Below are 23046 nucleotides of genomic sequence, written 5' to 3' on the forward strand. Positions count from 1 at the left end.
AAACTTCAAAAAAAAGATTAGTAACAAACATGAGCAAAATATAATGTTAAAGATTAGACTTTAAAATCCTTTAAAAAAATATTAGTAACAAACGTGAGCAAAAAATAACGTTAATGATTGGACTTTAAATCCTCTAAAAAAAGGTTAGGACTCAAAATATTTTTGAAAAAGATTTGTTAGCACTATAGTAAATATTAATAAGTAGGGTTCTCACCGTTAATAGTTTGTTCCCGCATTGTTTAGTTTTTCTCAACCTCTCTCAGCCCTCTGCATCAGAATTCAAAATTAACCTATATGTTTTTTTTTCTTTTTCTTTCATGTTACAACTAATCAAAGTCGATTTATTTTATGGATTATATTTGACTTTGCTGGTTTATAAGTGATTATGATTCAAATTGTTTACGATTAATTTTAAGGATAATGACTTTGCTGGTTTATAATTGCTTATATAAACTATGATAATGTGGCTTTTTTTTTTATATATATAAAGAGAACCGTGGTTTTTTTTAATTATTAAATAAATGGTAAATAAGCAATAACATCCTTTGCCGTTAAACTCCTTCCACTGCAGTTTAAAGGAATAAAAACGTTTTCTTTGTGATTCCAAACGTTCTGCATGTATACAATTGATAAACTGCTCCCATGACCCCATCCAATATCCAATAAAATACAGTGAAAAAGAGCATTCTTGCCCAGAATTAAATTAAAAACAAATGCCAGTTCAGGACTTCTCTTTGTGCTTTAGTAGAAAATAGTTTCCCGTTAGACTAAGTTTTGCTTTTACCATAAATAAGTCACAAGGGCAGACAATTCCCAATGTCGGAATCTATCTTCCACGACATGTTTTCAGCCATGGTCAATTATATGTAGTTTTATCTAGAGAAGTTTCTCAAAATTCAACAAAAGTTCTCATTAAAGAAGGGAAAATAGAAAGAAAAGATGGAGACTTTACGAAAAATGTAGTTTATAGAGATATTTTTTTATCTCAATCATATCAATGTTTCTTTTACATAACATGTCATTTATACATTTATGTTATGATGTTACTAATTACTATTAGAATAAACAATAAATGATCATTATTTTATCTTAATTTTATATGCAGGCAAACTAAAATATGTTGAGTTGAAAAATAATTTTGTTATACGCCTTGACAATATTTTGTTTATAATTCAATAAATCAATAATTTCCATTAATATTTTAAAATTTTAATCAAAATTATACAACCAAACGTAATAAAATAATCACATGCGTTAGCACAGTAGAAAGAGCGGACAGACGGGCACGATAGTGCCCGTCTTTCCGCTAGTTACTATAAAAACAAATAAATATTTTACTAGTATCATTTTTCAATGTAATATTTTCGTCAAGCAGTTTAAAGGTTAGAAATCCAAATTTTAAGAAAAATAAATAAGGTATCCGTAGTTCGAACACCAACATCTACATGTATCATGCAATATAACTATCAACTAATAACTTAAGCCCGTATGGACTTTTCAATGTAATTTTACTGAATATACAAAACATGTCTCTTAAAACATGTATTTAACTTATTAATTTAGAAAACTCACAACTGTGAGAAGGTAATTTGTTAATCCATGAAATGGACTTTGGCGGTCTCAAATTCACTTTCCATTATCTTTGAGCAAATTACTGTCATTATAAAGATGTACTCCAAAAACTTTTAACATTAAATAGTTTTCGACGATTTATTTTTAATAAGTCAAAGTAAAGTATACATTATTTTTAATAAGTTTTAGGGTTGTTTGAAACGAGACTTAAGAGTCAAGATACAACCATACAGTACCAAACAATAGCAGAGCAAAAGCTCAAGAATAGGTAACAAAATCCATTCAAGCTTATTATGCCACCAAAGTTGTAGATCAAAAGAAAAAACACAATTTTTCGCTTTCAACCATGAAAAGATTAAAAGTTTTACTTTGTCGAGAAGATACGAGTAGCAACCAATTTATTCTAAAAAATTCGAGAATATATTTTCTTTCAAATAATCCACACAACAACGACTTAATTATATAGAGAATAAAATAAGGGTAAAACAAAGTATAGTATTTAAGTACACTTGAAAATTGTGATTTTTTTTAGTTTTCTTACGGGTTTGTCTATTCGGAGGTAATTATTTTCAAGACATTGTTCGTTATTAAATGTGAGCATCCCTCTCAACTAAAATTTTATGTCTTGATTCATCATGTAGTAGGAGTTAGTTTTTTCTTCGAACCCTAACTCTCATTGGTTCGATTTCTTTTAATTAGGACCAATAAAATCTCCAAAAATTTTCATATGCAAAATTGCAGAGAGGTCCAAGAAATTGACCTAGAAAAACATGACAGTTTTTATTCCACATGTTGTAGGTTCGACCGGGCATTAATCATCAAACGAAATAATGTAAATATTCACCTTCATAAATACTTGAGGCTTAACTACATTTGTTGTTCATTAATTTAATTTTAGACAACGATTTTGTCATTTATCTTTTTTTACGTCATTTTTTTCGTTCTTTTGATCAATTTGCATTCAAGATTCAAACATATGATTGGATTTCGATATGAAATCTTAATGTTTAAAAATATAGTTCTTCACTCATGTTTTTCTATAAATTTTAGATTTAATACTTAAAAATCCATTTGTAAATTGGTCAAAAGAACAAAATTGTTGCGAAAATAAAATAATAGAAAAAATCATTACTTAAAATTAAATTAAGAGAAAATGTGTGATTAAACCTTGGGGATAGGACCACAGGCGAGGACCACATACTACTTTTCAAGTCGAGGTGTGTTATTTGAACAACCAATTGAGTGACAACTTTTGTGACAACCACTCATTTACAAAGAAAAGTAGATAGTTACACGGAAACCAAAGCAATAGAGAGACAAAGTAAAAAAATAATGTGAGTATGAGAGATAAAGTTGTCACATAAGTTGTCACAAAATGGTTGTCAAAATATCATTTCTCTTTCAAGTCCAGCTCTAGGATGGAAGAATATCTAAAAAGTTGTCCAAAACACCAGTAATGAGATAGACATCGCTTTTTTTAAAATAGAAGCTGACAATCCTCATGGCCCTTATGATTGAGATGATAATTTGATTTATGAATCAAACAGACGTGATATGCTAGCAATCTTTATCAGATAAAAAAAAATTGTCATATATATATGATTATGAAAGTTATAAACAATTTCTATAGTTATTATGAATATCTCAGGGTAAAGTTGTTTTAAGTGTCATATTTGCTTTCAATTGAATTTGACTAGTTATGTTCAACACTTAAGAATCTCATACATGAGTATCTCTCTCCAATTTTATTAATGAAGTCCCACATTAAAGTGTACATATACATATAAGAGTACCCTACAATAAAAATTATATTTAGCGGCAGTTTGTGTGTAATAATTGCAAGTACTTATATGTTCATGTTTCATAAATCCTGAGGTGTACCCCACCGTTTACAGTGTTAAATAAACTCCTATAAATGCCAGTTATCTAGGGTGCATGAATCAGAATCTTGTACAATGTTTGATTCTATACGTTGAATTGTGTGATTATTGATAAGATATGCTATTACCAAATAGTGTTTATATGTTATACTCCACTATCATTATATATTTTCAAATGGTTACTCATTTTGTATGTTCGTCTTTGGCTACTTGCACAATCCTTTGAGGAAGAGATCGAAGCTAAAGAGAAGGAGTGATCGATATGCCGTTGACACTTATAATTTTTTTAATTTTATTTAGGGTTAATTTTTCAAATTGCCACTTATAATATACTCAAAACCAACCTACTTGGGTTGACATAGTGGTATTGGATTGAGATCTGGGAGTGTGCTCCTCCTTGAGGTCTCAGGTTCGATTCTCACAGGTCTCAGGTTTGATTCTCACCGGTGTCAATTTGTCTGGGCTATTTAGCTTCTTAAAAAAAAAATATACTCAAAACCTGAAAAATACCACTATAATAAAAAAATACAAAGATTTTAGCCTTGCAAATTGAAATTCTTTCTATTTTTGTCCTCCAACAGCCTCGTCAAAGAGGAGACGCTGATATGTTAAGAAATCTTGTCACATGACTGCTGCCACGTGGATTTTTTCTATTTTTAAATGTCTCAATTTCTATTTTTTCCCACCTTTAGCCTCAATTTCTTTTCCTAACATTAATTGAGGGGCTGCAATAAAGAAAAAAATGGATCATTTTTCTTAGTAAATGTAAAGGCTAGAAAAGTGATCTAAATGTTGATTTTTTTTTTTTTTTATGATTTTTTGGAGGCATGTCTAAGACGTTAAAATAAGGCGTCCCACATAAAATTAGAATTTTCTGATTTAGGACAAATTACGTACTTATGAATTTTTAAAGCGTCAACAACTCAAAAACCAAAACAACTAAAACTTCAACCTAAAAATCAAATTTTGAGCTAAAGTTTTGCAGAGACCTCCATATAAGTACATAGAAAACACATGCAAAGTTTCATAGCATTCAATTTATTTTATTTTTGTCCCTCATAATACTTTCTATGTTATTTTTTATAGAGGTCTCTGAAAAAATGAGCTCGAAATTCGATTTGATGTCATGGTTTTCGTTGATTTGGTTATTGATATTTTAAAGCTTTTAAAAATTTATAATTAGTTTGTTTCTTGTCGAAAAATTATAGTAGTAGTTTTATGTGGGAGACCTTATTTTAGCGTCCTAAACATGTTAGTAAAAATACTGAAAAAATTTAACATCTAGATCACTTTTTTGAACTTTATATTTAGAGAGAAAAAAATGATCTATTTTTTTCTTTATTTGAGCCCCTCGATTAATGTTAGAAAAAAAAATTCAAGGAAAAATCTATAAAGTTATCATAAAATTTTGGCTTAATTACCTTTTTGGTCCTCTAACTATTTAATTGGTATCGGATTGGTCCTCTAACTAAAAATTGATTTATTTCGGTCCTTTAAGTTTCCCACCGTTATTACATTTAGTCATTTCTGTTAGTTTTATTCAAATAAACATTAGGGTTTGTGTTATGTGGGTACCAGACCTCCTGTTTCACACATACATATGAACCATAACAGTTACTAATAATATCAGTCACTATTTAATCATAATACCTTAATAAGGTATAAGACCAAAATGATACTAATAAATAAAGTTATAGGACCCACATAACACAAACCCTAACGTTTATTTGAATAAAACTAACACAAAGGACTAAATATAGTAACAGTGAGAAACTTAGAGGACCGAAATAAATCAATTTTTAATTAGAGGACCGATCCAATACCAATTAAATAGTTAGAGGACCAAAAAAGTAATTTAGCCTAAAATTTTCCATGGCAGCAACTAGTGGCCAGTGGCCGAATCAGAAAAATAATCCCATGTGGGGCACACAATTTATATATGTTGTCTTAAACATTAAACACAAAGTTGATAAAAACTACACACAAGGGTTATGCTAACAAATGTCTTTAGAACATTTGTTAAAGATTCAAAATTAGAAATTATTGATCTTGTCAAAAAAAATTAGAAATTATTGATGAAATTTAGGTAGAAAAAGTTACTTTTTGTTGTTTCAATATGTTGAATGTATAATTTTTAAAATAAATTTTTTATTTTGAACTTCTTAACAATTGTTCTAAGAATACTCGTTAGCATTTTCTTTAAAAGTTAAAATAATTCTCAATGCGATCCGAGTAACTTAAAATCATCAAGAAGCAAGTCTTGCATAGTCATAAACCCAAATAAAAAAGTATTTGGGCTCGCACACACAAATATAAAAAATAAAAAAATAAAGTAATTTAGTCACATCATTTAACACTATTTAATTCTTTTCTCTTTAAATTTTGTGTAACTATGTGGTGTGTCCAAACATAATGTACTTTGGTTTGTGACTAGACAAGTATTTCTCTTTTTTTCTCTCTCCAACAAGCCGATCCTAGTTTTTTCTCTCTAGGTTTTCTCTTCCAGCTTCTTCATTGAGGGGTGGTTTTGGGTCAATTTTTTTTTTTTTACCTAAAATCACCTTCATATTTTTCTCTCTATTTCAATCTAAATAAGTGTTTTTTACATAGATCTAGATTTTTTCTTCGTGATTTCGTCATCTGAGTGTGGTGGCGTGTTGTTCATCGCCTTGTGCGGCGTTGTTTGATTTTCCGTCTTGTTGCGGTGTTTATTTAATTCATATTGAAAGATCGATTATTCAATCAAAGATTTGGACGTCAACATTGCAGATCCGGAGACATGAGTATTCCGATCACTTTAATTTTATCATATATTTTTGTAGGCATTGTGCCGTTATATGCTATTAACTTGGATGTTATAAGTTTGTTCGTAAATTTATCCTTTACGTTTTTAACGGTGTTAAATGATATAATCTATCGATTTGAATGAATGAATATCGTTTTGGTCTTGCGACTAGATAACTATTTCTTGATAGACTTAAAAGTTAAAACTAAGAGAAGAAGAAGCCATCCCTTATAAACCTTGTGTTGCATTATGCTCAATCGTGGCAAATTCAAACTCTTAAGGAAAGGGACCAATGGTCCATACACTACTTTTTAAGGTGAGCTCAAAATTTTAGTTGTCCAAACGATCAACTTTGTGAGAGAAGATTATGTCGGTTATGTCCCCTTTCGTCTTCATGACTAAGACCATGATATGACCCAGTTCCAATTTTCACCCCACATTTTTTGTGGTACATTCACTTCATTTTTTGATTGTTGATGTAACTAAAAAATGTTGCAGTTTCTTGTTTTTTTGTCCAAACAATTACTGACAAGTCAGCTTCTATTTTGGAAACCAACATTAGAGATGTTCATATTTTAACTGATACAAATCAAACCACATATGATACAAGTCAAACAAAAAACTACTCAAAATCGATTATTAGATGTCTTTACATGTTATCTTATGAAAATCATTTGAATCGAGTAAAATATCATCTTTAGATTCTGGCGTTTGGTCGTCTCAAGTGCAACATTGATGCTTCTTTTTCGCAATCTATGAATCATGTAGACATTGGTATATGTGTGCGCGACGATAATGGAACTTTTGTTCTAGCCGAAACCTTGAGTTTCTGTCTTTTATGTTTTGTTCATGTTGGCGAAGCTTTGGTCATATTATATTTGGATGATAGAGACTCTTTCATTCACAGTTCACAAACTCTCGGATGAAGTTCAACAGTCGACAAGTAAATACGATAGCTCATGCTTCGACTGAAGAAACCGTGATTATCAACAGTCCCAATATTCAGATCCAATGTTGTTTTACCGCAAAAATATAAAATTTGCACCATGAACAGCCTAACAAACATCAGTTAAGGTTTATATAAATTCGGTCAGGTACGGGTTCATTGTGAACCACATATACCTAACTATTTACTATTCATCATATAATAACTCGCAGTGCCCTTTAAATGCAGGGTGTGTATGTTACAAACGAGCTTAGCAAAGATCACATGGGAGGATGTACTTTTTTTTTTTTGAAAGAATGGGAGGATGTACTTTTGTTTGGACTCATGTGACCATGTGATAGTGCTATAACTGATAATAGATGTGTACCTAATATAAAACACGATTTTTGTGAGTTTTTCTTTTCTCGTGGTAGAGATTTTTTTATTCATATGATATAAATGAATATTTTAAGAAAATTTGAGCTATGATATTTGACTCTTTCAACTCGTTTAATACGGGTCCATATGTAGAGAAAATTTTAGTTGGTCACGGGACCAAGAAATGAGGTTTTCTAACGGATGCTATGAATTATCATCTATATATTTTTTTGACGTAATTTTTGTATTCTCTTAAATTTTTCTTAAAGGAACTTCACACATACACAACCCTAGCTAAATGAAACATACGTGCATACATACATTCTTCTTTTTATCAACTTACATATACTTATCAATTAATATTCTTATCAATTAATCATCATCACATCTTATATTTTCTCCTTTACATCCATTATCTTGTTTTTCCCTACAAAAAACAAATCACGTGGTCCTTGATTGGAAGCTACCAATGCGATTTTGAATGCGATTTTTAAGCACTAATGCAAGATGATGTGCAATATCTGGTGGATGAGCTTCCACTAGAGGCCGTTCAGGCACAACCCACCTTCCATCATCGGTTTGAACCATCCCTTTATTCTCATCTTGTCTCCAATGTGGTGGAACACCAAACTCACTCCTTAGAAGATCACAACTCTTATTCACAAGTGCAATATCCCTTTTTGAAACCATATTAAATTTTTTATCTTTCCCATGATACCCATCCATCAAATGCAAAAGTACCTCTAAATTATGTGTACACCCCAAATCACCATTTTCCTTCAAAAAAGGACTATTTCTATGATCCAATTTAATTTCAGTTCCAACATGAGCATAACTCCAAGGAAAAGCCAATGTATCTTCTATATACTTTTGAAACTGAAATTTCTCATTGGTTATAATCCCCGGCACGGTTGGAACCTTGTCATGAATATTATGTATTCTCAAAACTTTAACACCAAGTTCTTCACACCTTTCTTTAAAGTGCAAATTCCCAACTCTCGGCCCCGCGAACGAGTAAACCGTTATGGGGACGTTAGTTGTTTTGTCACCGTCTTCGATGATGTTCACTCCTAATTCGGCTATGTCGTAAGCGCTGAGTATGGCTAGGGCAGCACCAAGACTGTGTCCTGTGACTGTGATGCTGATTTCTTCATCTTGGTAGAATTGAAGAAGTCGTTTTATTTCTGAGAGGACTTGTTCTCGAGCTGAGAATGAACAATAAGTGCAGGATTGTTCTTTCTTGGTGTATAAGTCGTAGAATCCTGTTTCTACTTTGATTGATGGGTCGTTTTTGAAGTTTGCTTCGTGTAGAATGTCTTTTAGGTCGTATATCCATTCTATGTATGTCACGGTGCCCCTCCATGCAATCACTATATAAAGAGAAAATATTATCTTTAGTATTTTTAGTAAAAAATAAATTTAACACATCAATAATAATAATAGTTTTGTTAAAAAATAATAATAATAAAAAGGTCCAAGGGCGGACCTTTACTTTTTTGAAGAAATTTTTTATATTATTTGACACTTTGAAATAAAAAAAAACTAGTATTTTTCTATGGTTTATAAATAATATTTTCAACCACTATAATTATTGTTATGGAGAACATTTTGGTATTTGGCAAAAAAGATATTTTAGTCTTTTAACACATTATTTTTATACAAATTAACCGTCACCAATTATTTCTTTTAAAAACATGAATAAATTAAATTTCAATTATATATTTCTTCAAAAAAAAATTTCAATTATATATTGAGATGGTGGATTATACATAATGAATATAGAGAATATTGCTATAAAAAAGATGGAGAATATATAGACTATTTAAGCCCTTTCTTTTTTCTTTTTTTAGTTATGTTTGTGCGTAAGGTTCATTTAAAGATTATTTTGTTTAAAAATAATTTTTATGCTGAAAATGAAATACTAGCTGCTTTGATAGCTTTTGAAGAAAATAATTTTTAATAAAAGAGAGAGAAAATCATTATTTATGGTGTACGTGTTTTCAACTATATTAATGAAAAATATATTTTTAAAACACTTAATTTTTCAAGTGGAAAGTTTTTTCAACTATAGTTTACGCATGATTTCTTAAAATTCTCGATTGTTATATGAGTTGTAAGAGTTTAACTTTATAACCTTAATAGATTACTAGTTCAAGTAGCTCCTCTGTTTTAAAGTTAAACTCTTACTCCATTGTAAAGTGGTCAATTAGTACCACAGTTAATTCCCCATTTTTTAAAACTGTTTGATTAAATTAGAGATTCAACAAACTCGTAAATTAAAAATGGCATATAGAATTTTTAATTTATTCTTTTTTCAATTTACAATAATGAAGGTAAAAAAAAATAGGAAAACGTTAGATGACATAATTTTTTTTAAGCATTAAGTTGTACAAAACTTAGAATAATTATTAAAAAAATGTTACTCACACCGTTCCTTTTCAGCGCCGTATCGTTTTAAGCCTTTTTATTTTTTTTATTTTTTTTACACATACTAATAAAACCAATGAATTTTATCTCAAAAAAAATAAAAAACCAATGAATTTTATTACTTTTGATTTTTTAGGGGTTCTATTACTTTGATAAAATTATATTTTTTCTATAATATCTTTGAGTATTTATTACATCTGAATTCCATAAATTTCTCTATCTCCGCATTAAAAGTTGTTAATATTATTTGAACTTTGAAATTTATTATGACCTCCAATCACAAACTTTTTTCTTTCTACAAAACCCACATGTTTTTTTTGCCAATAACAAAACCCACATGTCAAAAGAATAGCAAATTAATAAAAAAATGATATAAGCTCTTGATAAGATCATAATATTAATTGTACGAACTTCGTCTTAATGTTGAGTTATTTGAACACAAGATTTCCATTGTATACATCTAAGTCAGTAAGTCTGACACCAAAGAGAGAGAAGAAACAATTTTAACGTCAGAAACAATATAAATATATGGTCTTTTGGGTCAAAAAATCAGTTTGAGAAGCACTTATCTTTATTTTATGAGTGGTAATTAAATTAAGAGTATAGGGTACATACCTATGTCACGGCGTCCTAAACGTTTAATCTCTTCTTCGTTGGTGGAAACAGCTATGTATCCCATCCAGTTAGCATAAGGGCTCCACACTGAAGAGATCTTAGATTTCTTGAAGAATTTAGGAAGGTTGATGTTTGATGTTGCATAGAGGTAGCGGCTTATGGTGTATCCATCTCCCATGTAAAGTTTCTCAAAGAAATGTGCAGGATGATACTTGCATGTTCCACAATATTTTGAGTTTTGATCAAAGTCGAATGAATCGTAACATGCTTGAGCTAGCTCACCATAGCGAATGATTTCTTTGCGTAGGATAGGATCCATTGGATCTAATAGACCTTCCCAGTTGTTCTCGCCTTGGATTTCTCTCCATACATCGCTCAACGAAAGCCGTGGTGATTCTTCTTCTTCTTCTTTTTCTTCTTCTTCATCTTCCTCTTCGTGCAGTTGGTTCATAGTGGACGAAGAAGAAGAGCATTTGAGGAATACTATAGGCGAATTATTAGGTTTTTTGGAAAGGAAAAGGGTATTGTTGGATTTGTGGTTGATGGATTTTGAATATAGATGGTGGGAATGGGAAGGATATGGGAGGCTAGAATGTTGGTTGAGGGTGTTATGAAGAAGAACAGGTACAAGAGAAGCCATGCGAGGAACTAGATCCACTATCTATCTTTTATTCTACAGAAAAAATCATCAAGATGTTAATGGCTCGTTGGAGAGATTAGAGATATATAATATAAGGTGTGTGTGTGTATATGGGATTAATAGAGTAATGGTAATAAGGGTCTAGAGTTTTCATATGTTCTTGTTTTTTTCCATGTAAACCAACTAATTTCACTTACTAATTGTTTATCATATATATGACATAATATTGTATTTTGTTTTTTTTGAAGAATGACATAATATTGTATTATTGGTTAACTTTTCAATTGTTTATCATATATTACATAATATTGTATTATTAGTTAAAAATCAAAATTTAAAAGTTTTATTGAAATATATAACATTTAAAGTAATCAAGAAAATTACTAGTAATTAGGACATGGACAGATAACTAAACAATTAAATTTACGTGGATAATAAACTCAATCAAAGAGCTAGCAAATCATTTGGGAGAACAAGAATTTGGTTTTTAAGGGAAACAATTTTTAACAAGACTATATACTTATCTCATGACCAAACTCCAAATTCTCAGGATTTTTCCCTAAAACCCGGAGAATAGCGCGAAAAAAAAAATAGAGAGATGAACTCTTTAAATTAGACATAATTTTTAGCTATATTTATAAATAAATAGACTATATCATTGATACATGCAATACACGATCGAGTTATATAGGTCGATAACAATTTTTATTTTGTGGTGTGGATATTTTAAAGAGCACGTAAAAAAAATAAAAGAATAGTGAATAAAACTAATACTTTTTTTTTTGACAAAAAAACTAATACATATTTCTCCTTAACAAAAAAGACTAATATATATTTCATATTTTATACGTAAAAATATTTTTCATATACAAAAGTCGTGAACAGAAACTCGGACCACTTAGATGTCCAAATGCCCTGCAACTTGAAAAAAATCTATAATTGGTACTATAAAAACATATCTAGTATCTAGTATAATGGTAGTCCTATCTATAATACTCAATAAAAAATAAAGATTGTAATCAATGAGAGTTCGGTATAGCTGAATTAGTTAGACTCATATAATGTGACAAACAAATATTTAAATTTTGATTGAAAGATGTATCCATATTTATAGTGTTCGACATGCCTCAAATATGATTAACTTTAATGAAAAAAATGTGAGAAAACAAATTATATAACATATACTTTATATTTTGGTGGTGTCCAGGGGAATCTAGAGGTGGAGGACCACTTGTTTTGTTGGTGTAGTTTTATCAGAAAGGTTCAGTATATAATTTTTAAGTGGATTAAAAAAAAAAGGAATGTGAGTAATTTTTTGAAACTTTTCTTGACTATTTCTATCTTCTTCTTGGTGTAAATTGTTGAAAGAGAAATGATATTTGTACAACCATTTTTTAACAACTTTTGTGACAGCTTTCTCTCCCATACTCACATTATATTTTTACTTTCTCTCTCTATTGCTTTGGTTTTCGTGTCAACACATAGTTTTCTTTGTAAAAATATGGTTGTCAAAGTGGTTGTCAATCAAATTGATGTTCAAATAACATTGCTCTTGTTGAAATATTTTACATCTATAACCAAAATCATAGATATGAATCATGTCATATTATAATAATAAAATAAATTATGTATCGTCTCCGTGAACATAGCTCAGTTGGCAGGGACATGCATTATTATATGCAGAGGCCGGGGTTCGAACCACGGACACCCCACTTATTCACCTTGAAAAAGGTGAATTCTAGCCACTAGACTACTTGAAAAAATAAATTATGTATCTTGAGAAAGTCTTGTCATTAATTAGGGTAGAGAACTCTTCTCTCACTTTCATGATATTTTTAGAATGAGAGCATGTTAAATGTGTCACCACATAATGAGATGGTTAGTATATGTAAGCATCAATAGATATAGAGCTCTCTCAAGGGTTTACTATGAGAAACGACTCAACCCATCACAACTCGATTCTAATTACAATCCATAAATAAATATATTTTTATTTAAAATATAGAGCAACATTATAATTATAATTTAATAGTTGATATAGTAATTTATTATTTTAATTATTGATTAAGGTTAATCCGTAAAATTCAACATGAGAAAGATTAAGTCTTATTTGGCATGCAATAATTTAAAAGATTTGAGGGACTCCGAATGAAGTTATTTTTTCTTTTAAAAATTCCACAGTGGAAGAGATAGTAGAGGCAATTAAAGCAACCTCTTGAGGTGGTTTCAAGCTAAGAAAATAAATGAAGTCTTGTATTTGATTCTCTCAAACCAAACACAAACCTTCTCTACCGCCTTACTCAATCATCCAAATCTCATCCTTCAAGAAATAATTACTACTAACAGTGGTGCGATGAGAAGCTTCCATCTCCGCACCGCCGTCTCCCCGGTCCTCTTTAGTTGTTGTTGATATTTTTTTCGGTCTTAAATATAAACAAATATCAAAATGTATTTAGTCTAAATGTGAATCAAATACACCTTAATGAATATTTTTTCCTCTTCACGCCACTGAAGGACGAATTAATAAAAGTTTGAACTTGTGGTAGTTGCTATGAAACAACATTATGGTGTACCACTGACTATGATTGACTATGGATCGAGACCCGGGTCCACCACATCCTCCAGTGAATTGCCATCCACAGGTACTCCATTGAACCTTTTTCTTATGGGAAATGTTAACGAGTGCCTCCGGGACACTTGTTAAGGGTTTTAAATAGTAACTTTTTAATAAAAACATGTGTATTTAATGCATTGAAAATTGAACTTTTTTGACTTTTTGAAGAAATAATTTCTTAACTTAGAATGCTTAAAGAGTGCCCCGGAGGCACTCGTTAACAAGACCCTTTTCTTATTTAGCCGCATGCTAAAAATGGGTATGTCCTTTTGTCCAAAAATAAATAGTCGTGTCTATTGAAAATATAGATTTTTTGTTGTGGTGTCAATTAAAACTAGTTGTGTCTTATAAAAAAATAAAATAAAATAGTCGTGTCCATTAAAATATCTGCTCCTTTATTTTTTACCAGCATAGTTTTAAAATTTGGCTCAATCATCGACTCAGTAAAGACACTGAGTCACTGAGTCGATGGTCGAACCATTAGATCACTGGTTGAACCGAACGACCGAATCTGAACAAATCAAATGACTCGATTAGATAGCTCGATGTTTAGATATAATTTGTATAAGTATTTAATCAGATTAAATCGGATTGAACCAGTAAATCGATCACTCCAAAAACTAAAATAATGACATATATATATATATATATATATATAAAATAAAAGTAAATATCCAACAAACATAATTCCATAGACTAATTATTCATGAGCTTTAAATAAAATATTTGAACTTTATAATTATATATGTTTATGTTTTTGACAAAGATTATATAAGTTTTTTTTTTTGTTACAAGTGTAAGGTTTATATTGTGGGTATTTTTATCAGAAAAAAAAAAACAAACAAACAAAAATTAAAACTAAATAAATAATTCGACGAGATGGCAGCCAGACAATTATCTTTATCCAAAAACATGTTTTATTATATATAAAGGAATGATAATAGCTTGATTATTGTTGCCAAAGAGATGGCTATATATAGTTACAAGTTACAACTGAAGCTCCAACTCTTAAGGGAGCTGATTCTCTGAGTTTTAGGAACTCATAACAGTGAATGGAGCGTACAGTTGATGTGCTATCAGTAAGGATGCCTATCAGTTGCTGTTAGTAAGGAAACATGTGATACAAATGTTCCTTAATTCTATAACAACCTATATACAAATGTAATTTAATTCTAGAACAACCTATATTATCTATTATGCCCCCTCAAAATGGGGTCACCATCAATGACACCTATTTTGTCTCTGAGAAGCGAAAACCTTGTGCGATGCAATGGCTTAGTCAGAATGTCTGCAAGTTGATCCTTTGTAGAGATGTGAGAGACTATGAGTTTTCCATTTTGAACTTGCTGCCTCACAAAGTGATAATCAAGTGCAATATGCTTCATTCTTGAGTGAAAAACCGGATTAGAGCATAGATAAGTTGTGCCAATATTGTCGCAAAAAAGTGTAGGAATTTGAGACGAAACACCAAGTTCTCCCAAAAGATTTGAGAGCCACATAATTTCTGCTGAAGAGTTGGCAGCAGACCTATATTCTGCTTCTGTGGATGATCGCGCAACTGTTCTCTGCCTTTTTGACAACCATGAGACAGGATTACCACCGAAATAAATTATGTAGGCTGAAGTTGATGTTTTGTCATCATAATTACCACCCCAATCAGCATCAGTATATGCTTGTAATTTAAGATGAACAGGCTTTGTAAGTTTCAAACCATGGTTGATTGTGAACTTCAAATACCGCAACACTCTTTTGAGTTGCTGGAAATGCACTTCTGTTGGTTGATGCATAAACTGCGACAATTTGTTTATTGCAAATGAGAGATCAGGCCTAGTTAATGTGATGTATTGAAGTGCTCCAATAATGCTACGAAACATTTTTGAATCAGCAGGGGCTGAACCATCATTCAGTTTGAGAGGAGTGGTCATGCACAATGGAGTTGTTGTTGCTTTAGCCCCAGACATATTGAACTTATCCAATAATTCTCTAATGTAACCATGTTGTGACAATAGCAGACCAGATTTTATTGGAATAAATTCTATGCCAAGAAAGTAATGAGGAAATCCAAGTTGTTTGAGAGAAAACTTCGTTGAAAGTTCTGTCATGAATTGACCCAAAAAGGAGGTGTTGTTACCTGTTGTTATACCCTAATTTTGGACCTAAAAATACTAGCTCAATTCTTCTTTTCTTGCACTTCAAGTCATTTGAATTTGTCTCTGGTCAATTGCATCTTTCTCTGCATTTTATTTCAATATTATTTGCAAAATTCATGAAAAAGGGTATTTTAGTCATTTTCTGCATTCAAATTCATTTTTTGAGTCCTTTCAATTGGTTTGAATAAGTCCTTGTTTTAATCTCATGTCAAAATCCATTTCAAAAAATCACAGTTGAAGTCATTTTGAGTCAGTTTAGCCCCTAGGGGCATTTCAGTCATTTCCTGTGTTAAAACCCTGTTTAATCCCTAAAATTTGTCTCTGAGTCTTTTAATTTTGCTTGTATAAACTCTTGCTTTAATTCCATGTCAAAAACCATTTTAAAATTGCATTTGAGTCGTTTTGAGTCGTTTTAGTCCCTAGGGGCATTTCGGTCTTTTCACACAAAATTTTGGCAGAGAGAGGTTACTTTAAAGTACCTCATTTAAGTAATTGGTTCGTTTTAGTCCGTTTTGTTATTTTTAATCGTTTCACTTTACGTTTAGTCAAATTTACCAATTTTTAGTCCAATTTTATTTTTTATTTTTTCTATTCTTAAGGTCCTCAAATTTCTAATAATTGCATCCAAGTCCTTTTTTGTTTCGAATTTATTTTTTTTTCCTTTTCTTTTAATCCACATTTTGTCCAGTTTAATTTTTAGTCCTTTTAGTTATTTCCAGATTGGCCCTTTTAATTTTCGGAATTGCAGGGAAGTTCTCAAGGTCCAGATTTTAGTCCAAGTATAATCCAGGTACAGGTGGCAGTGTGTTATTGGTCCAGAGTGCACAAGTGTCAGCTTATAAAAGGCCAAGTCATCACAAAGGCCATAGATTCAGAGCCACATCAACAAACACCAATTCCATTCTCTCTCCACAATCAAAAGATCAAACCCAGAAATTTCACAAGAACACGATGAAGGTTTGAAGAACCTTCAAACCCTAACCGTTTTTCCAGAACCACAATCCATCCAAACTCTCTCAAAATCATACCAATCCTCACCAATTCAACACTGAAGCCATCAATTCACAACTATTCTCGTCTCAATTCATCACAAAACAACGAAAATCAACAAAAACCAGTTCGAATTTACAAAAAAGAAAACTCTCAGAGATTTCAAAGAATCATCATCATTGAGTTTTACCTTCGCAATTCAAACGAAGGATCATCATCAACGATGACGAATCCAACATGATCATGAAGGATTTGGAGAGAAGAGAAATCGAAGAATCAGAGAATACGAAGAGTGAGAAGACGAAGAGAGCTTCGATTTATTTTCGAAGTTCGAATCAAGAAGTTCACCAGAGGCAAGAAGAAAGCATCAGATCATCTTCTCACCATTCTTTTGCTCGAATCTCCAAATTCCAGCAGTGAAAGAACGAGTGAAAAACATGTAAACATGAAGATGAGAGAAGATGAGAGAAGACGAGAGAAGATGAGAGAGTCTGAAGAGAAGAGAGAGAAATTAGGGTTAAGAATGAGTTAAACCGGCCTCTCCTGCTTTTATATTGGAGTGAACCGAATTGGTTCATTCGAACCGGTCTGGTTCACTCCTGGACCGTGTGTGTACGCCGTTTGATCTAGGGTTTGGGTCTCTGGATCAATCTTGTGGCTCTTGTGGCTTCCTGAGACCCGAATCCAGTTGGTGCTTGGGCTTGGGCTTAGGTCTGCGTAGGCTTCAGTTTTTTTTTTGTGTTTTTTTGCTATTTCCTGACACTGCTTCACTTTTTGCACCTCTGTTCATGTTCAAAATTTCTTGAAAAAATCTATAAAAAATTTGTGTATGTTTCTTGACAATTTTGTAATGTTTTTATGCAATTTGTTTACTGAAAATCTTAATAAAAAATATTAGTACATTTTCTTGCTTTATTTCTTGATTTTATGTGAAAAATCTTATAAAAATTGTCTAATTCCTTTTCAAATTCTTGATAATTGTTTGAGGTACATGTTATGTGATTCTTGGAATTTTTAGCTACTATTTGTATATAATTTTGCTGCATGAGTGTGAATCTTGATTAGTTACTTGCTTTGCAAGTTATGTCTATAAATAAATAATGCAAATGTGTCTAAGTTCACTTGAAAATGTAGGGTTCATCATGTGGCTTTAATTCTCATTTTAAAAAAACTGAGTATATACCTTTGAAAAATGCATTGAACTATGAGAGTTATAAGCCATGTGTTTCTTGCATTCCATGGGTGAATTTTAGTCATATTTTGCACTTGTTTTGGTTTTATTTTGTGTTAGTTTCCATGCTTTTGCTATAGTATTTTTCTTGCCTTATTTCTCTTTATATTATCATGTGCTACTAACCATTTTCTTGTGTTTCATGTCTCATAAGCATATTCCATCATTCAATCTTAGCTCCATTTCTTGCACTTTAATTCTCATGCTAAAACTTAGAGATTTTGTAATTTCCTTTATGTTTTAAATTCTCGCAAGACCATAGCATGTATCTAGGCCAATGATGTAAAAGGACAATGGACTCTAATGATGTACACCGACACAAGCACCGACACATGCACACACATCACATAGATATCTTTAGATATATGCTTAGGTTATGCATGTTTAGATGTATGTTTAGGATTGAATGTTTAGATGAATGCCTAGGATTTACACTTAGAAAAAATCATTTTCCAAATAAATATGAACAATATCACTCAAATCATTTTCTAAATAAACCTTGGGATTAAAATCCCATTGTATTTTCCTTTTATTTTCTTAATCAAATTTCAATGAAAATTAATCATACTTGACTTTTTCCGAAAATAACTAATCAAACCCCACTTTTTTCTTAAATCTCATGCCTTTAAGGCCTCTCAATCTCCATTCTTCAAAATTCCAATTTTCAAACTTAAAATCAACCAACAAAAACAAAAAACATTTTTTGGAAGAGAACTACGGTGGATTTGATCCCTTAACAGGGTACGTAGGCAAGGAATCAAAATTCCTTCAATTCAAATAAAATGAAAATTCAAACATCTTCTTCTCCCTCCAATTCTTCACTTAGTAAGCCTTTAGGTGTAAATATCATTTTTCAAATAGCATTTAAAAATAAAGCGCGCGCGTAGAAAGTAAAGACGGTTCCTATAGGTTACTATAGTCGTTATGGGTGCCTAACACCTTCCCGTAGCGAAAACAACTCCCGGACCTCGATTCTCAAGGGTTTTGCTTATTTTTTCCCTTCCCAAGAAAAAATGAGATATCAAAGGTTGAAAAGGTTCAAACGTAATCAATGTTTGACACCCGAAAACCAAGATAAAACACCTGTCAGTAGCAAAACATCAACATAGACTAGCAAGAAGGCATGGACTCCTTGTTTATTATAAATAAACAATGAAGGGTCACTTAAGCTTGTGGAGAAACCAATAGAAATCACAAATTTCTTGAGTGAATCATGCCATGCACGAGGTGCCTGCCTCAAACCATAGATTGCTTTCTTGAGTTTACAAACATGATGAGGAAATTCAGAATGGATGAAACCTAGGGGCTGCTGCATATATACATCTTCAGATAATTTTCCTTGCAAAAAGGCATTGTTAACATCCATTTGATGTAAAGTCCACCCATGTCCGAGTGCTATAGTGAGGACAACTTTAATTGTTTGAGGTTTTACAACCGGAGCAAATGTTTCCTTGAAATCAAGACCCGGAGTTTGGGTGAATCCTTTTGCAACCAACCTAGCTTTATATCGTGCTACACTTCCATCTGGGTTTCTTTTAATTCGGAACAACCATTTGCAGCCTACTAAATTGGTATGTGTTTGTCGTGGTACCAAGGTCCAAGTACCATTATTCATCAGTGCATTAAATTCAGCCGAGCAAGCATCTCTCCAATGTGCAATTTTAAGAGCTTGAGTGATAGTAGATGGTTCAAGATTTTCTTGCAAATCATGTTTAGTGGCTGAAAATATTTTCTTCGGTTTGAAAATATTATGATGAGACCTCGTCACAATAGGATCACGAGAGGCAGGCTTGTTGCACTAAGAATTTGGAACATGATCAGATGTATTGTTGGTAATAGAACCTGCAAGTAAATTAGACATTGGTACTGGTAACTCACTGACTGATGCTGACACAGGAGATGAATCTGAACCAGATGGCTGAACGGGTAGGACAGACTCGTGAATATGTGCCTCAGGTGGAGATGACTGATTTGGTGCATTTACCATAGATGACTCAGAATGTTGATTGGACTCAGAACGGTTTTGCATAGGTTGATCATGAAGAGGTGCCACTGGTACAGAATTTTGAAATTCATTTATGTTGGAATTTTGTCCATGTTGAACATGAATGATGCTATGAATTTCAGAATCAGTAGTTGGAATTAAAGAACTAGGTGATGGTTTGATTATAGATTCATATGGAAACAAATTTTCCACAAAGTTAACATGCCTAGAAACATATATCCTATTTGACAATGGTTCTAGACAAAAATAGGCATGTTGGGACATAGAGTATCCTAGAAATATACATGGTTTAGATCTAGGTTGAAGTTTATTTTTCGTGTATGGTTTTAACCAGGGGAAGCACAAGCATCCAAATGAGAGGAGTTTATGATAGTCTGGTTTAATATTAAACAAGACTTCAAAAGACGATTGCATATGAAGGATTGGTTTTGGCATTCTATTGATGAGGTAAGTTGCAGTAGTGAATGCAAAAGACCATAACTGAGGAGGTAGATTAGCATGGTGCAAGAGAGCACGACCTGTTTCAACAACATGCCTGTGCCTCCTCTCAGCAGTCCCATTTACCTCGGGTGTATGTGGTGGTGTGGTTAAATGAGAAATGCCATTGTTAGCAAGAAAAGATTTTAATTTTATAAATTCTCCACCATTATCAGAGAAAAGCGAGACAATCGGCAAATTGAATTTTTTTTCAACAATGGATTTAAATTGAACAAAGATGGAAAATACATCTGATTTACATTTCATTGGATACAACCATACATATTTGGAAAAATGATCTACAATGATTAAATAATACAAATAACCATCTAAAGATCTAACAGGAGCTGGCCCCCAAACATCAGAATACAAAAGTTCCAAAGGTTTACTACTTGTGAGATGATGATTGGAAAAAGGAAGTTTGTGGCTTTTGGCACAATGACATGAACTGCACTCATGAGATGTTGGAAGCTTTATTGGTAGATGATGACTGTCAATCAGATGCTTTATTATTTTAGACGAAGGATGACCTAACTTATGATGCCATGTAGATGCAGACTGGATGCTTGTATGCAATGCTTGAGGTGAGCTTGATGGAGTGGATGCAATGGACAGATGATATAGATCTTGTTTAAGTGGACCTTGGAGCAGTGCTTGACCCGAATTTAAGTCCTTAACAACAAAACGATTTGGAAAAAATTCAACAGAACAACCGTTAGATTGACATAGTTTTGAAACAGACAACAAGTTGGATTGAATTTTAGGTACACATAAGACTTGTTTACGGTGAAGAGGTTTAACAGATGTTTGAATAATAGAGTTACCAGTATGAGTAATTTTCAAACCTGTTCCATCACCAACAATAACTTGATCTGCTCCAGGATATGAATTAGCTAGAGTGAGCTGCTGCAGATCTTGTGAGATATGATGAGATGCTCCAGTATCCATTATCCAATTAGCATTTTGTGCCGCAGCCTGGTTTTGAGCAATGTTTGCAGTTGGTTTAGTGCCATTTCTTTTTGGAAAGCCCCTGATCCTGTAGCAAATCTTAGCACTATGTCCTGCTTTGTCACAAAACTGACAAACAATTTTGTTTTCACCATTCTGCAGATTAGTAAGAGAGGAGTTGCGATTGTTGTTGTTTCTGTATTGCTGCCCCTTATTCCTTGTGACATCATTAGCAGTTGCTACCACATCAGCAACTTGTTGATCTGCACGATGATGAATGGTTTCGAAATCCATAAGCTTCTCATGCAGTTCAGCAAAGGCAATAGGAGATTCTCTGCTTCTAAGTCCCGCAGATATTTCACGATACTCAACAGGCAAGCCATTGAGAGTGTGAATCACAAGGTCAGTTTCATCAAGGGGATGATCAATGATTGATAGTTCATCCGAGATGGCTTTAATTCCTTGAAGGTATGTAGCCATGGATTGATTTCCTTTTGTGAAATTGGAAATTCGTTGTTTGAGTGCCATTATACGCACACGAGAGCGACTAGCATACATGGTTTTTAGAATCTCCCATGCTTGATTGGAACTTTTGACAGTTCCAAGATGTGTGACCACGGTTGCAGCCACAAATGAGATGATACCATGCAGAATGAGTTGATCTTGTCTAACCCAGTGAGTAAAGGCTGGATTGACAGCTGCAGAATTGGCCTCCAAAATCTTCGAAGGACACGGTTTAGTCCCATCGACATAGCTCATAAGATCATAGCCTGTTAAGAGAGCCATGAACTGAATTCTCCAAGCAGGATAATTGTCTCCATCAAGTTTTATGGAGAGTTGGGAACCAACATTCAAGACGATCAATTTGTCAGCTGGTGATGACACAGTGGGTGTCACTTGGGAATTTTCAACTTCAGAGTTTGATGAAGACATGTTTAGGGATCGTGAAAAAAAAATGCTTTTAAGCTAATTAGCTCTGAATACCATAAAGGAATGATAATAGCTTGATTATTGTTGCCAAAGAGATGGCTATATATAGTTACAAGTTACAACTGAAGCTCCAACTCTTAATGGAGCTGATTCTCTGAGTTTTAGGAACTCATAACAGTGAATGGAGCGTACAGCTGATGTGCTATCAGTAAGGATGCCTATCAGTTGCTGTTAGTAAGGAAACATGTGATACAAATGTTCCTTAATTCTATAACAACCTATATACAAATGTAATTTAATTCTAGAACAACCTATATTATCTATTAATATACATATTAAACACATCTCAAACATGAAAACAAACAGTGTTTCAGTGGTTTGGAGATATTTATTTAATGGGAGGGTTGCGAGTTCAACTTCCCCCTCTCCCGTGCCACTTTTTATTACATAGATAAAGCGGCGGCGGAGGAGGGTGAGTT

General features: G+C 32.3%; 1 protein-coding gene across 1 annotated transcript; it reads right to left on the reverse strand.

Annotated features, from left to right (window-relative positions):
- Positions 1-7868: 7868 nt before the first annotated feature.
- Positions 7869-11280, reverse strand: LOC146931523 (alpha/beta-Hydrolases superfamily protein). Its single transcript, XM_085703017.1, has 2 exons — positions 10583-11280; positions 7869-8910 (listed from the first exon to the last, which is right to left on the reverse strand). The coding sequence occupies exons 1-2, from the start codon at positions 11220-11222 to the stop codon at positions 7982-7984; spliced, it is 1569 nt and encodes a 522-aa protein (XP_085559143.1). The 5' UTR covers positions 11223-11280; the 3' UTR covers positions 7869-7981.
- Positions 11281-23046: the final 11766 nt, after the last annotated feature.

The sequence above is a fragment of the Medicago sativa genome, chromosome 4 (assembly GCF_051527215.1).
Source record: "Medicago sativa cultivar Bolivia chromosome 4, Bolivia_mono, whole genome shotgun sequence".
Classification (NCBI taxonomy): Eukaryota; Viridiplantae; Streptophyta; class Magnoliopsida; order Fabales; family Fabaceae; genus Medicago; species Medicago sativa.

Coding starts and splice junctions, on each gene's coding strand:
- LOC146931523 (XM_085703017.1), bottom strand. CDS start 11,222: ATGGCTTCTCTTGTACCTGTTCTTCTTCATAACACCCTCAACCAACAT. Junction 8,911..10,582: donor TTTAGGACGCCGTGACATAG/GTATGTACCCTA, acceptor CTCTTTATATAG/TGATTGCATGGAGGGGCACC.